General features: G+C 38.5%; 1 protein-coding gene across 1 annotated transcript; it reads right to left on the reverse strand.

The window, feature by feature from the left end:
* Window positions 1–12,669: 12,669 nt before the first annotated feature.
* LOC113275638 (aspartyl protease family protein 2-like) lies at window positions 12,670–14,415 on the reverse strand. Its single transcript, XM_026525174.1, has one exon. The coding sequence runs from the start codon at window positions 14,365–14,367 to the stop codon at window positions 13,009–13,011; it is 1,359 nt and encodes a 452-aa protein (XP_026380959.1). The 5' UTR covers window positions 14,368–14,415; the 3' UTR covers window positions 12,670–13,008.
* Between the last annotated feature and the right edge of the window lie 2,591 nt (window positions 14,416–17,006).

Raw genomic sequence — 17,006 nt, forward strand, 5'->3', positions numbered from 1 at the left:
CTAATCAGAATCTCCATCTTCGCAATGTATGTACCTAGAGCTAGAAGCTTTCAGATCTTCCTGACTCTTGGTAAGGAGCTCAGATAACGGTGAAACCTCTCAGGTTCAAGCTTGTTGTTATACTGGGAATACAAATCCTGTAGCGATTCAATTAAATATTTAAGTTGGTCAAACGACGATTACGAAGAATATCGCTGGTGAACTCGTTTGTCAGCTGAAACAAAAGAGAAACGTGAAATTTTCATTAAGAATTATAAATTCAATAAATAAGGCATCTGAAACAAAGGTATTATTAATTATCGCAATAAGCTTTAAAGCATATCTAAATTGAACAACTGGAGCTCAACAAGTACCAAAGGCACGAGGTCGACAGACCGACAGGCGCTTAAAAAAAACTCAAGAGACCGTATGACTATATTGAGACATCTCGATAGCAATGGTTAGCCTAAAATGTAGCCTCGTGCGTGGCAGTAGGTACGATTAGGGGTGCACATATCCTTTCCATACCCGCCAATCCTACCCGCCAGTTTTTTAACCGTATCCTATCCTATCCACCATTTGGTGGGTAGGGTGGCGGGTAAAGATTTTCTTAACCGCCAGTAAACAGGTAGGGTGGCGGGTATAGGTCATATCTTACCCACCCTACCTAGAAGTGCACATACCCTACTCCTACCCGCCAACCCTACCCTACCCGCCAGTTTTTTAACCGTATTCTACCCTATCCATTATTTGGCGGGTAGGGTGGCGGGTAAAGATTTTCTTAACCGCCGGTAAACGGGTAGGGTGGCGGGTATAGGCCATATCCTACCCACCCTACCCGTTGTGCAGCCCTAGGTACAATTCTCGAATCATCTGAGCTCTGGATGACGAAAGCTTTTGATCTCTTCCTAGATCGAGAAGAAGACTCAGCGCCATCTCTTTTCCCTTTCACTAAAAAATATATATAAATAAATAAGAATAAATATGTCAGTAAAACATTAATATGACACAACAACAAAAAAGAAAAAGGTCAGGGGAGAGAGGGGAACAAATTTTACCCGAATAAGGGTAAGGTTTCAACTTCCCTTTCTTACCAAGGATACTACCTTCTTCCTAGTTGCCAGAAAAAATCAAAGGAAACTTATCATTGAATTTGGTGCCGTCAACACAATTGAAAAGGATAGGTCTAACATAGTGAAGATGAGAGGCAATTCTGGAAACTCAGGACCTCTGTGAAAAATATTCTTCAAGAAGAAGCAGGTGCATCATGTTAGAATATAGGCATCCAACTCAAAACCAATTGGCCGGTGATTGGAACGGCCCTAAGGATTGTAAACCGCAGGATCTTAGATTGCCTAGATGATGTATAACTAATAATGTTAACATTCCTCCACACGTGTAGACTCGTTGGGTCTAACATAGGGACAATTAAAGCAGGTGCCACGGAGTAAAGGTGCGGTCAAATGACTCATCGTAAATATCCTGTTCTGATACTATGTTAGAATATGAGCATCCAACTCAAAACCAATTGGCCAATGGGTGGAGTGGCCTCAGGATATAAACCGCAGGATATTAGATTGCACAGACAATATGGGACTGACAATCTCAACACATCACAACATTCAAAGCTCTTGTGAAGCTGATTTTGCATTATATTCTCATAATATGAAAGAGGAAGGTTATAAGTTAAAATTCTCCTTATATGGTCAAAAAACCGACACTCAGACTCCGTTGGTGCATAATTGATCAACCTCAGATACTTGAGCACCAACCCAGGCATCACAAAAAGAAATCTGCATCTAAGATGAGATTTCGGGATTAAGAGATCGCGTTTGTTGTAATCTCTAACCTCGGAAACCTCAGATGTGTAAGGTTGTATTCAGCAAACTTTAATCCCAACATCGTTAGGGATATTATACAACTCAAAAATGGATTCAGGAGGAAGATGGGGGTTGCAAGATCAAGTTCTACCATCACTTATGTTAAGATTAATAAAAAAGTAAAAAAGTAATTTTATATGTATACTTCAAAAAAGGAGCTGAAAAGTACAGAAAAGAGTATGAAAATCTCTAAACAAACTTCGAACTCAAAGGCTTCTGAGAAAATAAAGACAAAGACGAAAGAAAAATTGGAAAGAAAATTTACAGATCTAAAAGGGTCTTTATATAAAAAAAAGGAAAGTGGAAAGACGTGACCCCCTTAGCCGGTACACTATCTCCACTACCTAACTCTAAAACTTAATTATAACTGTAATGACGACCGATAAATGTGGGTCATGCAACACCACTATCTACTTAAAATTAAAATAATAGGAAACTATTCGATTTCTAAAAAGAGGTGAATAACACCCAGTAAAAACTCTTTAATCTCTGAGGAAGGTTAAAAATGCACCCTATGTGAAAAATTATGGTCGTAATTAGCAGTAGTAACTTTATTATCTCTTCAAAAAATTAGCGGATAATATTCCTACATAGTATAATACGTAATAACAAATCTTGACATGTATCGCTTGATCAGAAAAGGTGGAGAGGATATCACCTAGATCACTTGCTGACAATCCAGTATTTTCATTAAAAAATAATATTCTTTTTAAGAGGAGGAGAGAGGAATATTTGATCACCAGATATATCCTAAATCTGAGCAAAAGACAAAATATCTACAACCTAGGTCATATCGCATATCTATTTAAAACAATAAAACACCACCTCAGTGAGCTGTCAAAGCTTATCCAAAGCTAAGTTGGAAAAATAAATCTTCCACACGAGCTGAAAAAGTTGAAAAAGGATAAAATAACCAAAATTTAAATCAAATACAGTCTATAACTACATTTTAAATAAACTGGGAAAAAATATAACATAGTATCTACCAACAAATGACAGGTGGAGTGTCCAGGAACTCGGAGCTAAGAAGGATCTCACGTCGAGATCAAATAACAAGTCTTCACCTCGAGCATGATCTGAAGATGATGACTTAACAACGGACGAAACACGACAAGTAAATATTAAGACACGTGGAAGACGCGAGTTATATATGGATCAAGAAGTGAATATAAGACCAAGGCTATCAAGTTCAAGACCTGGAGATCGATAGACATTGAATATCAAAGGTCGAGAGATTAACTTACTAACGAAGTAAAGTCTGAGTGGATCATGACGTCACCACCATCTAGGCATAAGTGGTCCCTCTGTATTAACATGTTTAGCGTGAGTCGCACGCTAAATCAAATATATATAATCCTTCGAATGCTCACTTTGTAAAATAAGACGTATGATTCAGTCTAACTCAATTAATAAGAATTATCTTTCTTTTATTTTCTCTCCTACTAAGTTGTGATCACCGACGTGAAGACAACTCGATAATCACCAACAAGACCTAGGACTAAGCAATCTACAGAAGAAGATCGGTAAGCGGATCAAGTTGGAAGATATAATTAAACTAGTAAACCAATTGTAAATTCGTGTAGGTATGTATTTCGTAAGTATAATTCTGATATGAAAGTATGCATCTTTATTAATTAATACAACCTTGAACTAGGAATTTCTTCTATGCAATATTGAATCTATTAAAATCATATGCATGGTCTCATAAGATAGAATGGTAAATATCGTGAGTAAATAAGATAGGCCAGTCTTCACTACTCTTGTTAATGAAGAACATTTATTGAAAAATCCCATTATTGGATCATTCTTCATCGAATCATATGGATCGATCTAGCAATGATATAATGTATATTCTGTTTACTGAATTACATGCAATTTTACCCAACTACATCCATTGAGCAGAGCAATAAGGATAATTTTCTACTCAAATTTGAATTTACAACAAGATAAAACATTCCTGGAATCATAATTATGCCGATTATACTTTTTTTAGAGTCTTGTATAGAATATCAAAAGTAAGTTCTCGCAAATGTCTTTGTTTTCTCACCAGTCTTCAATCTTCGAGGGTTATTCAATGATATCTGATATGCAACTGTCATACTCTAATCCCAGTCCCGAACTTGAATTTGGTTGATTAGAAATCAAGATATAGTTTTGAGCATCTAACATTGACAACAAGCTTGAGATAACAAAATTTACGAGTTCGTCCGAGCAATGCTCTAACAATGTGGATACTGATCAATATTGGAATCCAGTTGTATGCAACGGTTACTTTGAAGTTTGAAGATTGAAGACTTGAAGGCTTTTCCTTTTGGTTTCTGATCTTTGTGTTACTTATTGCACACTTGATTCATTGGGATCAACAAGATGTTTATCTTGATAAACATATGGCTTGTTGAAAGATCGAACAAACTGTTTAGTTGCATTAAGTTGCTTGGACAGAGCTTGTTTATTGAGATTGATTATTTCGATAATCATTGTCTTTGTTTGATATTTGACCAAAAGAGTTTCCAGTGAATAAACAGAAGATCTTTTTCTCCGCTTTCTTACTGATATAAAGATTGATTTGGATTATCTACAAGTGAGTTAGCTACTCAAACAGATTTAGTCCTTTGATAATTGTGAGCGGAAGTCTGCACAGGGGTGAAACAACTCAAAATCGAACAAACTGTCTAATTGCAAGTTGCTTTGATGGAGTGTTTCACTGAGATTGATTAGTTCGACCATCATTGTCTTGTTTGATCTTTCACCGAAGGAATTTATATTGAATAAACGAAAGTTCCTTTACTCTAATTTGCATAGACCAGATTGGTTGTACGCGCATGAATAATAAAGGAGTTGAGTAATGAAGGAGTGTTTACGTTGTCTTAACTATACGAAATTGCGGTAGTCAATTTGTATGTCGGCTTAATTCTGAGAGTATTCAAAATTGCACGAGGTCATGGGGTTTTTCTACCGGACAGTTTTTCTCATTGACAGAATCTTGTGTGTTTATGTCATTTACATTACTTCTGCGCTATATTATTATTACAATTATATTAAAATAAATACACTTGTACGTTAATCAACTTGGTAACAATCCCATAATTAGTTCATTTCGAGCTCTTACTATTACCAAGTACACCTTGTTGATTGTTCCGGTAAGGTTATACAAGATGTGTATACATAGGTTGAAATCGAAAATATTATGGTGTACACGGGACCCTCGACATTTCATATAGTTCTTGGGGATTCAATCCGTCTTACTGAAGTTTGGGTTGTTTAGGTAATAAATTATAATGGGTGAAATATTGAGTGATGTAGCAGATGGGTTTTGACAAAGATAACAGAAGTAAAATATTGCTTTAAAAAATTGTAAAAGAAAATCTATTTCGTCTGTTTTATTATTCTTTTATTAATTCCACGCAGTGGATCGACATCAGACTTACTTCATTAGGGAAGGTGTCTCAGTACCAAACAATAGTTATCTACAAATGTCACTGTAATACAGTGGTAAAGCTGTGGGGTGGTGACACCAGCAACCATAAAAATTTATTTCTCTCCTTTCTCTCCATTCTCTCCAAAATACCAGAGACGGAAAACCTAAAAGAGTGAGCGTCGCTCTGCTCAGATCAACTCCTTTGGTGTTGATCTGAGAAAATCATTCATCACCCAAAGCTTGTTTCTCCTTTTCCCTTTCTTATCTGTATTTTTCGGTTGGTTTGAGTACTCCTTTTGGTTTTTTCGGTAAGTTTTCCTTTGTTATTTTAAGGTTCTTTGACAGTTTTGTGGCTGTTTTGGTCTTGGTATGTTCTTTTTCTTCTGATGAGAAGAGTATTAGGCATACAGACTATTTCAAATCCGGTCTCAAAGCTTGTAGAAGCATTAGTCTCTTCACCGGCAACTCGGGGAAGATTGGATTTAGTTTTCGTTTATATTCTTATATTTTCTTATTTTAGCCTTAATGTTGTACCTTTGGCTTATGTATGTAAGTCTTATAGTATGCCCTACTTTGTTAATTTTAGTTGGTAGTGTTAGCAGGGATGAAAATTTTTGATTTGCAGGCACCAGCTTCACGACAAGCTTCTCCGGTGTGTATAGGATTTGGAAATCCTTTTAGATCTTGTTTTATCAGCTAGGGAAGTAGGCTATTTTTTTGGTATGGGGTTCTTGGATGTTTTCTTCACTTAGTTGAAGAGGCCGCTATTGTGGAAGATCAAGCTTTCTTACAAACAAGTTTCAACTACAACAACAATAATAACAACAAGATATCTAACTTTGGAAACTGAGGCAGCATTAACAAGATCAAGACCATCAACATCTTCATCAACTCACACTGTTACTAAGACTCCAATGCTGATTCGGGTCGCTACATCCGGACCCAGACCACTAAAGATCAATTCAGAATTTCATAGTTAGTCAAGACATTGTTACTTCAAGATCTATTACCATAGTTATTCAAGACACTGTTACTTTAATTTTGTAAGATATTGTTATTATCAAAACTTTAGTTTATGTGATTTAGGATTGCATGTTCTTAAAAGTACTGGTTGGATCTGATCCAATCACTGCTTTGTGCAGTAATACAAATTAGTTTTGTTTTAGAACTATAGGCCCTTTAATAGGACTTAGTCCTTTTGGAATTCTGAGATGGGATTTATTTCTGTAAGTTTAGGATGGATGGTCAAGAGCTAGTGGAGTTACCATGGATTTGATGATTATGTTATGATTTGAAAATTCATGTAACGATTTCCAATCTCCAGAATCGGTTGTATTAGCATACCGGAGATTTTTCTCTTTTATGAAAACAAAATGACACCAACAACCTGAGTTCGAAACTCAACAACATTGGATGGGGAGATTCTTCTTTCTTTGCATCGGGATGGGGAAGTTTTTCTTTCTTCTTCCCCTAGCTACTTGCATGACTTGCATCAGACTCGACTTGGTCATAAGACTCATAACAATATAATGAAACGTGACTTTCTCGTCTTATAATGCCTGTCGGATTTAGCAAAAGAAAAAAAAATTCAAGTAGCCGGGAGGGACATAAAACTTCACCAATGCATCTAGATTAGGGTCATTTTCATGAGGATATCTACCCCAAAGGAGTAGAAGATAGAAAAAACCAAATCCAAATCCAAAGTATTTTCCAGTAGCAAGTACCGGGTCGACTAGAAAGTATCTCCTAAGAGTCGAACATAGGTTTTATGCCGGCCTGTCCAAGCCTCGCACAACTTTCATTACGGCAAGCAAAAATACTTGACGCCATCCGCGTCGCGATTGTTTTTGTTTTTGGACCAGATGGACAGTAATCACCGTGTTAATGGGATTACGAATTCTCGACCATTAATGCGGATATACTTACATCATGTCCCGGTTGCAGAAGCTACGGGGAGTTGCCCCTTCACAATCCTGCCAACTGCAACGTTACAGGGGGATTCCCCCCTTCAAAAACTACAGGGTTGCCTTTACGCGTTCGCTGCTTGGGTGGTAAAGAAATTTATAGGAAAAAAAGGAGAGGGTTGTTAGTTTACATACCTGAAACCCACCTCTTCCACGCGTATACCTGCCTTCCAAGTCTGTCTGTCCAATGCCTGCTCTGGTGAAAGATTTCGGTTGCTCAAGTCGTTCTTTAGGCATTCGTCCCAAGTTAGCTTCGGTAGGCCTCTGCGTTGCATCCTTCCTTCGGCGCGCCTGATGCGACCTACTCGCACTGGGACATCAGGCGGTCTTCGCTGGAGATACCCAAACCAGCGCAGCCGATGCGTGCGAGCATCTCCTTGATTGGCGATACCATAAGTTTCTTACGTAGGTACTCATTTCTGACACGGTCATGCCTCGTATGTCCGCATTCCCATCTCAGCATCCGCATCTCCGTACTCTTCAGTCTCAAAGTGTCCCGGCTGTTTATCACCAAACATTCAGCACCGTATAGCATGACAGGCCTGATCGCGGATTTGTTAAACTTACCTTTAAGCTTTAGCGGCACTTTATCCCCTATCCAGATTGGGTTCGATGGCGAATATCCTCCTCGATGCCCCCATTACTCTTCAGTCTTAAAGTGCAATGATCTATCCTCAAATCCAAATCCAAAGTCTTTTCCAGTAGCAAGTATCGGGTCGACTAGAGAATCTCTCATAAGAGTCGAAAATAGGTTTTACGCCGACTTGTCCGAGCTTCGCACAACTTGCACTACGGCAAGCAAAAATACTTGACGCTGCCCGCGTCGCGATTGTTTTTGTTTTTGGACCAGATGGACAGTAATCACCGTGTTAATGGGATTACGAATTCTCGACCATTAATACAGATATACTTACATCATGTCCCAGTTGCAGAAGCTACGGGGAGTTGACCCTTCACAATCCTGCCAACTGCAGCGCTAAAGGGGGATTTCCCCCTCTTCATAAACTGCGGGGTTGCCTTTACGTGTTCGTTGATTGGGTTGTAAAGAAATTTATAGGAAATAAACGAGAGGGTTATTAGTCTACATACCTGAAACCCACCTCTTCCACGCGTATTGACGCCCTTCAAGTCTGTCTGTTCAACGCCTTCTCTACTGAAAGATTTCGGTTGCTCAAGTCGTTCTTTACGCACTCGACCCAAGTTAGCTTTGGTCGGCCTCTGCGTTGCATCCTTCCTTCGGCGTGCAATGATCTATCCCCAAATCCAAAGTCTTTTCCAGTAGCAAGTACCGGGTCGACTAGATAATATCTCCTAAGAGTCGAACATAGGTTTCACGCCCGCCTGTCCGAGCCTAGCACAACTTGCACTACGGCAATAAAAAATACTTGACGCTACCCGCATCGTGATTGTTTTTGTTTTTGGACCAGATGGACAGTAATCACCGTGTTAATGGGATTACGAATTCTCGACCATTATTGCGGATATACTTACATCATGTCCCGGTTGCAGAATCTACGGGGCGTTGCCCCTTCACAATCCTGCCAACTGCAGCGCTACAGGGGGATTCCCCCCCCCCCCCCCCCCCCGTTCACAAACTACAAGGTTGCCTTTACGTGTTCGCTGATTGGGTTGTAAAGAAATTTATAGGAAAAAAAAGGAGAGGGTTGTTAGTCTACATACCTGAAACCCACCTCTTCCATGTGTATTGCTGTCCTCCAAGTCTGTGTGTCCAACGCCTACTCTGGTGAAAGATTTCGGTTGCTCAAGTCGTTATTTACGCACTCGTCCCAAGTTAGATTCGGTCGGCCTCTGCGTTGCATCCTTCCTTCGGCGCGCCTGATGCGACCTACTCGTACTGGGGCATCAGGCGGTCTTCGCTGGAGATGCCCAAACCAGCGCAGTCGATGCTGTGCGAGCATCTCCTTGATTGGCGCTACCATAAGTTTCTTACGTATGTATTCATTCCTGATACGATCATGCCTCGTATGTCTGCATTCCCATCTCAGCATCTGCATCTCTAATTTCTTCAAAGTAACAGCACCGGAGGCACGACCCTACCAATTAAGGCTAGGAACACATCGCCGGTATAAGGGACGAAACGACCGGTGCACACCCAAAGGGCAGACCGGACTACCCAACCCAAAGTCCAAATACGAGCTTTTTAACTGCAACAAGTTAAATACATGCTATTGGAGCTGGAATTACCGCGGCTGCTGGCACCATACTTGCCCTATGATGGATCCTCGTTAAGGTATTTAGATTGTACTCATTCCAATTACCATACTAAAAGTGCCCGGTATTGTTATTTATTGTCACTACCTCCCCGTGTTAGGATTGAGTAATTTGCGCGCCTGCTTCCTTCCTTGGATGTGGTAGTCGTTTCTCAGGCTCCCTCTCCGGAATCGAACCCTAATTCTCCGTCACCCGTCACCACCATAGCAGGCCACTATCCTATCATCGAAAGTTGATAGCGCAGAAATTTGAATGATGTGTCGCTAGCACAAAGGCCTTGCGATCCGGTATCATGAATCATCTGAGCAACGGGTAAAGCCCGCGTCGACCTTTTATCTAATAAATGTATCCCTTCCAGAAGTCGGGTTTTGTTGCACGTATTAATTCTAGAATTACTACGGTTATCCGAGTAGCAAGTACCATCAAACAAACTATAACTGATTTAATGAGCCATTCGCAGTTTCACATTCTGAATTAGTTCATACTTACACATGCATGACTTAATTTTTGAGACAAGCATATGACTACTGGCAGGATCAACCAGGTAGCGTTCCTTAATGACGCCATCTTCTGGCCCAAACAGTCGTCGGAATTTCACCGTACATCAGGAGGGAGAAGATAGCAGTCGATTTTGGAAATCATTTTTCTAGGGCTCGGAAAATACTCCGAGCTCCCAATGGCATCATCGACATCCAAGGGAACAAAAAGATCTCGTGCTCCATGAGAACGGGATAATAAATATCACCGAACAATGGGAACACGAGACCCTTGTCGAGTACCATCTCGCGCCAACCAAAAGCGGGCGAGAGGCAATAGAAGCGAGGGACAAAATCGATACCTTCTCGATAGGTAAGCAACACAGGAACCAAACGGGTGTTTTCCGAAGGAAAACATGGGACGGGACTGAAGAGGTAATCGGGCTTGCTGTTCGCCGCGCAGAGCGGAAAGCCAACCAGCACACAAGAACCAAACACCACTTATACGCCAACACGTATTGTCCATCAAGAAACAACCTCTCCAGTAGAACTAGCAACCCAAGCCATTTAAGACAAACCAATCTTGCACGAACACCGGGAACAAATCATTCCAAGCGAACACGCTGTGCGTGAAAGAAGATAGAAGTAACCCTCGGGGCAAAAATTAGGTTGTTCATTTCCCTTTCCTCATTTAAAATTGATTTTGTCAATCTTGCAGGGAAAAACCAAAAATGCGTATAGACACTAACTATACAGCTGTAGAAAGAGTACAAAAGTAACGGGACATGCGGAGCTACTTTAATATCAGTAGAAAAGAAGTCGCACGTATGCGTTCCCATTCTACGCCATTGCATTCTATAACTTCATTACCCTTTCTTCCCACATACAGGAATGGAAGATGATTGAGGAGTAGGTCTTCAATCTTCAATTACTATGATTTAAAAATTAAAACCTGCATTGTGCTGCCATAGTGATAAGTAGACCTACACGACCACACAGATGAAATCAACGCATCATGCTTGACAGCGTTGGAGATTTATAAACAGTTCCTTCCAAGAAGAAGAATTTGTAGAACACAGCAATTATGGAGCTGGAGGAATGAATCCCATCCTGCACGTTGCCTGAATGCGGACATGGCGGATGGACAACAGTAATAAGAATGTGGGTATAAATATATGACGACCCCTTCTAGTCCCAAAATCTTCAGCTAGCATATTCTCCTGCAAGAACATTACTCATCACATGGGTTCATATGGACCCTTGTATCTGATTATCAAAAGAAACTACATCCAAGAAATTGTCCCACACTTCTTTTTTTTTATCTTGGATGCTTATTGTTTCATCATATCCCAAAAGAGAAGTTTTTTCCCTTTCTCTATTGCTACGGCACTCTTACGGGTATACTTCAATTTTCCATGGCTGTTATAAGACTAACCGAATTCCATACCTGCTACAAGCAGGGGCGGAGCAAGAAACTCTATTAAGGGGAAGCAAAATATTTTTAGGGGTGCAAGATAGCAAAAATAGGATTAGGATTACAAAATTTCAGAAAATTTAGGCTTGAGATCCGGTTTAGCAGTGCTTCTAACGGCCTCCGCCGTGCCTACAAGTATTATCAATTATTTGATGGATTTAATAGCTACATGTGGAATTTGGTAATCCTTGTAACAACGTTGAAATTTTTTTACATATAGAATACGGAACATGAAGAAAAATTCAACCAAGTAAAATGTGATCAAAATATATAATCATGATAGAGTGATTCCAAACAATCTTTTTGATCATATTGTCCCAAAAAATCTTTTACAGTTACATTCATCCATTTCTACATTCAATATTACTCTTACAACTCACTCATCTCATTAATGAACCCAAAAAAAGAAAAATGAGAAGAAGACCTGAAAAGAGAACCAACCCTTCCTTCCATGAAAAGAAAATCATACTATAGTTTAGCTTTTTAGTAGGTGAGAGTTTTAGAGTCATAAAAAGCAATCAATTTAATCACACCCCACAAACACCAACAACAACCTCAACAACCTCAAGAAAAAGAAAAGAAAATCATATTATAGTCTCTTTAGAGCAACTGCAGTGGTGCGAGTATAACCAAAGACCAAAGAGGAAAAAAAAGATCAAATTTTGGGTTTAGTATGGTGTGTGACGCTACGGTGGAAAGACTAAATTTGGTTAGACGTACATTATACGTTCGCCTGGTGTGGGACGTAGACTATACCAACGCCTGATTTCCACGTTTACTAAAAAAAAAAAAAAAAAAATGAAAGAAGTGGGGCGGAGGTATAATGCCCGCCCCACTAAAATGATTTTGAAAACAATGAATGGGGCGGGGGTATAATGCCCGCCCCATACAAAATAATTAAAAAAAGAAAAAATGGGGCGTAGACTTTACGTACGCCCCATGTGAAGCGTAAACTATACCAACGCCTGGTGTGGGGCGTAGACTATACCAACGCCTGATGTGGGACGTGCACTATATGTCCGTCTGGTGGTGGGGCGTGAAGTATATCAACGCTCGACTATATCTGGGTTTAGTCTTGGTCCCAGATCAAATATACTCTGGATTTTAGTCGTTGATCAAAATTTGATCGATAGTACGTTCCACTACGTCTGTTCAAAAGACCAAATATTTGGGTTTACTCTCCCACTGTGGACGCTCTTACAATCTTTTTTCTTTAGAATCCCCTCAGGAGTGAATCCATGGGCAATTGAGAATGCTGTTTTGTTTTGGGTGTTATATAATATAAAATGAAAAATAAGAAGAGACAAATACACAAATTACATACTTATCACACACTAATCGCTAAATCCCTTCTTCTCTCCCCCCCAAAAAAAAAAAAAGAAAAAAAAAAAAACAGCATATTTCCCTCTCTTTCATTGTCGCCATGAAAGATCAAACAAAACAATTAAAGAAAAAAAAAGATTTGTCTACCTAGATCCAAAAAATAAAATAAAATTATATAAATAAAAAAATAAAAAATATCAAGAAAAACGAAACGACTCACTCGGTGATCTAGTCCCATACAAACTCAGCACCACCATCATCTTCAAGGGTGAGCACAACCGTGTCGAGAGAACCCGAGTTTTGAATCTTCTCTATCGAACTCAAATAAATAGCCTTGTTGCATAAGATTACCGAATACCGAAAACCCTAATGGAGAAGTAACTGATTGTAATGCTAAGCACATAATATCATCAGCAGCATCAATGAAGTAATTTGTTACTGGGGGACTAAACACCGAGTTACCAACGAATCGAAAACTCAGTAATGGTAAACTCACTTTCTCCACACCTGTTACATTTATACATAAATCAAAACCTAGAGCTGGATCAAATATTTTTGGGTACTTAATTTCATCATCAAACGCGTTTAGTATCTCTACATAAGCTGGTTCAGCTAAAAACGTTAATGTAGTTCCTGAATCCATTATAGTACCTCCATTACCTTCATCATCAAATTCCCAAATAGAAGAATCAATATCTAACTTCTTACCATTAACTTCAACACTTTGAATTCCAATGTAATAAAATGTTGGTGACAATGGGTTGGCTAATAATGGAGTGAAATTCATTTTCTTGATAGTGTTTGCTTTTCCAAGTATGAGATAGCTAGTTGGTGGTGGAGATATTGTATAATCCATCAAACAATAAGAAAACTTGTTTCCAAATTTCTTACCTACTTGTGTTGAGAATGAAATAGGACCTTGTCCTAAACCCATTACTCCATGAGCACCATTAAAACTAGCTCCAGAAACACTATTCCCAGAAATATTAAACCCACACCCAAAAGCTAAGTTTTTAAGCTTAGTGTTTTTTCCTGAACTTGTTTGCAATGTTGTTGTTTCTTTAGCGAAAAACCCACTTGATCTTGATCCATCTGCATATGAATATTGGTACCTGCAAGTACTATGCATTCGGGTTTTATTACAATGGGTTCTGGGTGGTTGAGGTACTAGTTGACACGCTTTATCATAACAATGAAATGGTGCAAATGTAGATGAATGTCTTGGAAAAAATGATGTACCCTTTTCATGCCTTGAACAATCCCTACAAGCTGAACATTTTACCCAAACTAAATCACTACCTGTATCAGCAACTAATAAAATCTTTTGAGGTGGTGTTCCGACCCGAAATGAAACAAAATATTGACCCGACCCACTTGATGCTCCTGATACGACTGGTGTTTTTAGTGCTTTTCGATTTGGTAGTGTTGATAATAGGACTGATAGTCTATGTGAATCTGAAAGAAGGGTTTTTTGTGGTGTTCGATATGGATCATTTCGATGAACTAATTTTAATCTCAAGTACTCATCTTCTTCTACTACCTCATTTTTGCTGTGTGTACTTGTGCTTAGATCTGTAAATGAGATAATAAGGATTGAAATAAGTAGAAATGGTAACCCCATTGACAGAGTAGAGAAAAGAAAATACAGAGAAGAAGAGAGAAAGAAGAAGAAGAGCATGAAGGTTGAAGGGGGAGTGTTTGGCTTTAAGTGTCTACTATATACGAGTATTTTTGTTGAGTATAAAATACGCTGTACGTTTAGTACGTGTAGTAGAATACGGTGGGAACCTGACTCGAAATTCACTCACTAGAGTTTACAGCTCAGTGTCTACACGGCTACACCACTGTATAATCACGAGATGTACTATTATGTCAACCAATAATACATGCTGGTTGTATCTTAGTTAAGAATCAATGGATATGATTAGTTGATAAAAGAATTAGGGTTAGCCAATGGGACCTACTCTACACGTTGTCAGATCATTCCACGTGTATCCTAAAAATTAGCTGAGCTGTGCAGTTACAAAGCCGTCAAGAAGACATGAAAACTACATTGATGTTTGAGCTGCTACTACTGCTCTGTGTAATATCAGAAAAATGTTTAGTATTTGTCTTAATCTTAATCTTAATCTATGTTTTTAACAAATACTAATCCTTTGAAAAACAAAAAAGATCAGATGGGAAATGGGAATATTAGAGTATAAACGTGCTTTAGAATTGGGAAAAACACTGGGTATGTCAAAAAAATGTGAATATGCGATTTTCTTTTGTAAAACCCAAGTTTTGAGAGTGCAACTTTTTGTGGATTTTGAAATAATATCCGTTACATTGTACTAAGAATCTTCAAAAATTACGTACATATGAGCTACTATAATTATGTCGATCTTAGAGAATTCATTGACGTTTTGAATTTTTGCCAAGTACTATTTGTTTGAGAACTGACAAACGTAGGACGGAGACATGATTTTTATGATTGGAAACTCCAAATGCCTTTAATTCACCGGGTCACCGGTGCCAAGCAAAAACTATCCTTGAGTAATCAGGAAGTCTCGTCAAACCGGGAGAAAAACTACACAAAAAAACTTCCCTCACAAATCATCCTGCACGTCTTCCGAATGAAACGGGGCTTACTAGGATCCACAAAATAAAAACGGTGAGAGAAGATTTTTATCTGATTTGTGTTTATCGGTATGTATAGAAGCGATGTTGGGTGATATGAAAATTAGATTTTGAACGTCCAAATTTACTAGTAAGCATGTCGATGCATCTACGATTATGTGTTGGTCATTCTTTTTACGTGCATATGGCCTAAGTTTTATCATAAATATCCTTGTGCTAGCTAGGCAAGATCCTACTAATTCAGAAGACTAAAAGTGGCAGATGATTGAAGCGAATCTAGTAGTAGATGTCGATAATATATGAAGAGCAACAACCTTTTTTATGGTGAGCACCAAACCAATTTAAAAGAGGTTGATGATAGTTGGAAGAAAGCAAAGCATTAGCAATAAAAGCTTTCAAGCCTTTAACTCATGACATGGATTCTTTCCCAACACTACCAACAAGAACATTTAAATCAAATCATATTCATCATTTTAATTTTTTCTTCTCCCATCCCATGCATCCAAAAATATCAAGATCAGATTGATATGTGTATTAAATAACGTGGTCCCTGTCGAGAAGAAGATGAAGAAGCGTCTCGTACGCATTATTATAACGTAATCAGCAGCACACTATCCGGCTTATTGCAGGTAACGGATTGATGTTCAATATATCCAACTTCCCAAATTCAACGGTATGCAACTGCAACAAGTATTAAACATTAATGAACACAATCAATAATCTTTAAGATGAGTCAAGTTGATTCATGTTGTGTCCAATTCTATCTCTTCTGTTCAGTCTACTACCAAGGGACCTCATTGGTTTTGCTTCTTTTTGTTAATTCATGTACATCAATTATCAACCTATTCATGGCAAATTGTACTCCCGTTTATGAGTGCACCATTAATATGTGCATTTAGGTGAAAGTATAGGGTTATAGTTTGAATTTGCGCGTTCATAAATTCCCCTCTTCTGCGTTTTTCTTTTTCTTTTTCCCAAAAGAGGATAGAACCTCAAGTAATATGTTCCGAAATCCATTAACCGTTACAAGATTAATACGGTTTGCAATATAAAAATTGTGTAATAATATAATAGACGGACCTTCGTTTTTCCAGATGTTTAGAATAGCATTAAGATTACAAAAGTCGCTATGTTTACAGCTTTAGTTATACTATATCTGAAAATAAAAATAAAACTGTAGCTTTGAAGTTGATACAAGTGTTTATCCTAATTCCAAAGGCTTCACTAATACTATAACGATGCCTTTTTGCCTTAGCGTATCTTCCCATCAACAACTTTAGAATAGGTTTTGAGTCACTTTAAAAGGTGATGTTGTACCCGCTCAATTCAGTTGCCCTTCAGAAGGCAGTTTCAGCTCCCTTTTCTTTTAGTTGTTCCCTAGTTGTACATTCTTCGTAGGATCTTGTCTCAATTGTTTTCTCCACAAAATCCATTAAAGTTAAACCAATCCCAGAGGTACTTATGGGAAAATGGATAGATACAACAATTGACATTCTTAGGCTTATATATGTTGTTATTATTTTCTCAGGTTCTCTTTTCAAAATTTTCAATGCTTCATCTCGCATAGGATCATAGTTTAGTGTTTGCATAATGTTGTAATCGCGGTTGTTTACATTCATAAAGCTATTGACAAATTGAACT

This window comes from Papaver somniferum, chromosome 4 (genome assembly GCF_003573695.1).
Source record: "Papaver somniferum cultivar HN1 chromosome 4, ASM357369v1, whole genome shotgun sequence".
NCBI classification, from domain to species: domain Eukaryota; kingdom Viridiplantae; phylum Streptophyta; class Magnoliopsida; order Ranunculales; family Papaveraceae; genus Papaver; species Papaver somniferum.

Excerpts from the sequence above, each read along its gene's own strand:
- LOC113275638 (XM_026525174.1), bottom strand. The coding sequence starts at position 14,367 with ATGGGGTTACCATTTCTACTTATTTCAATCCTTATTATCTCATTTACA.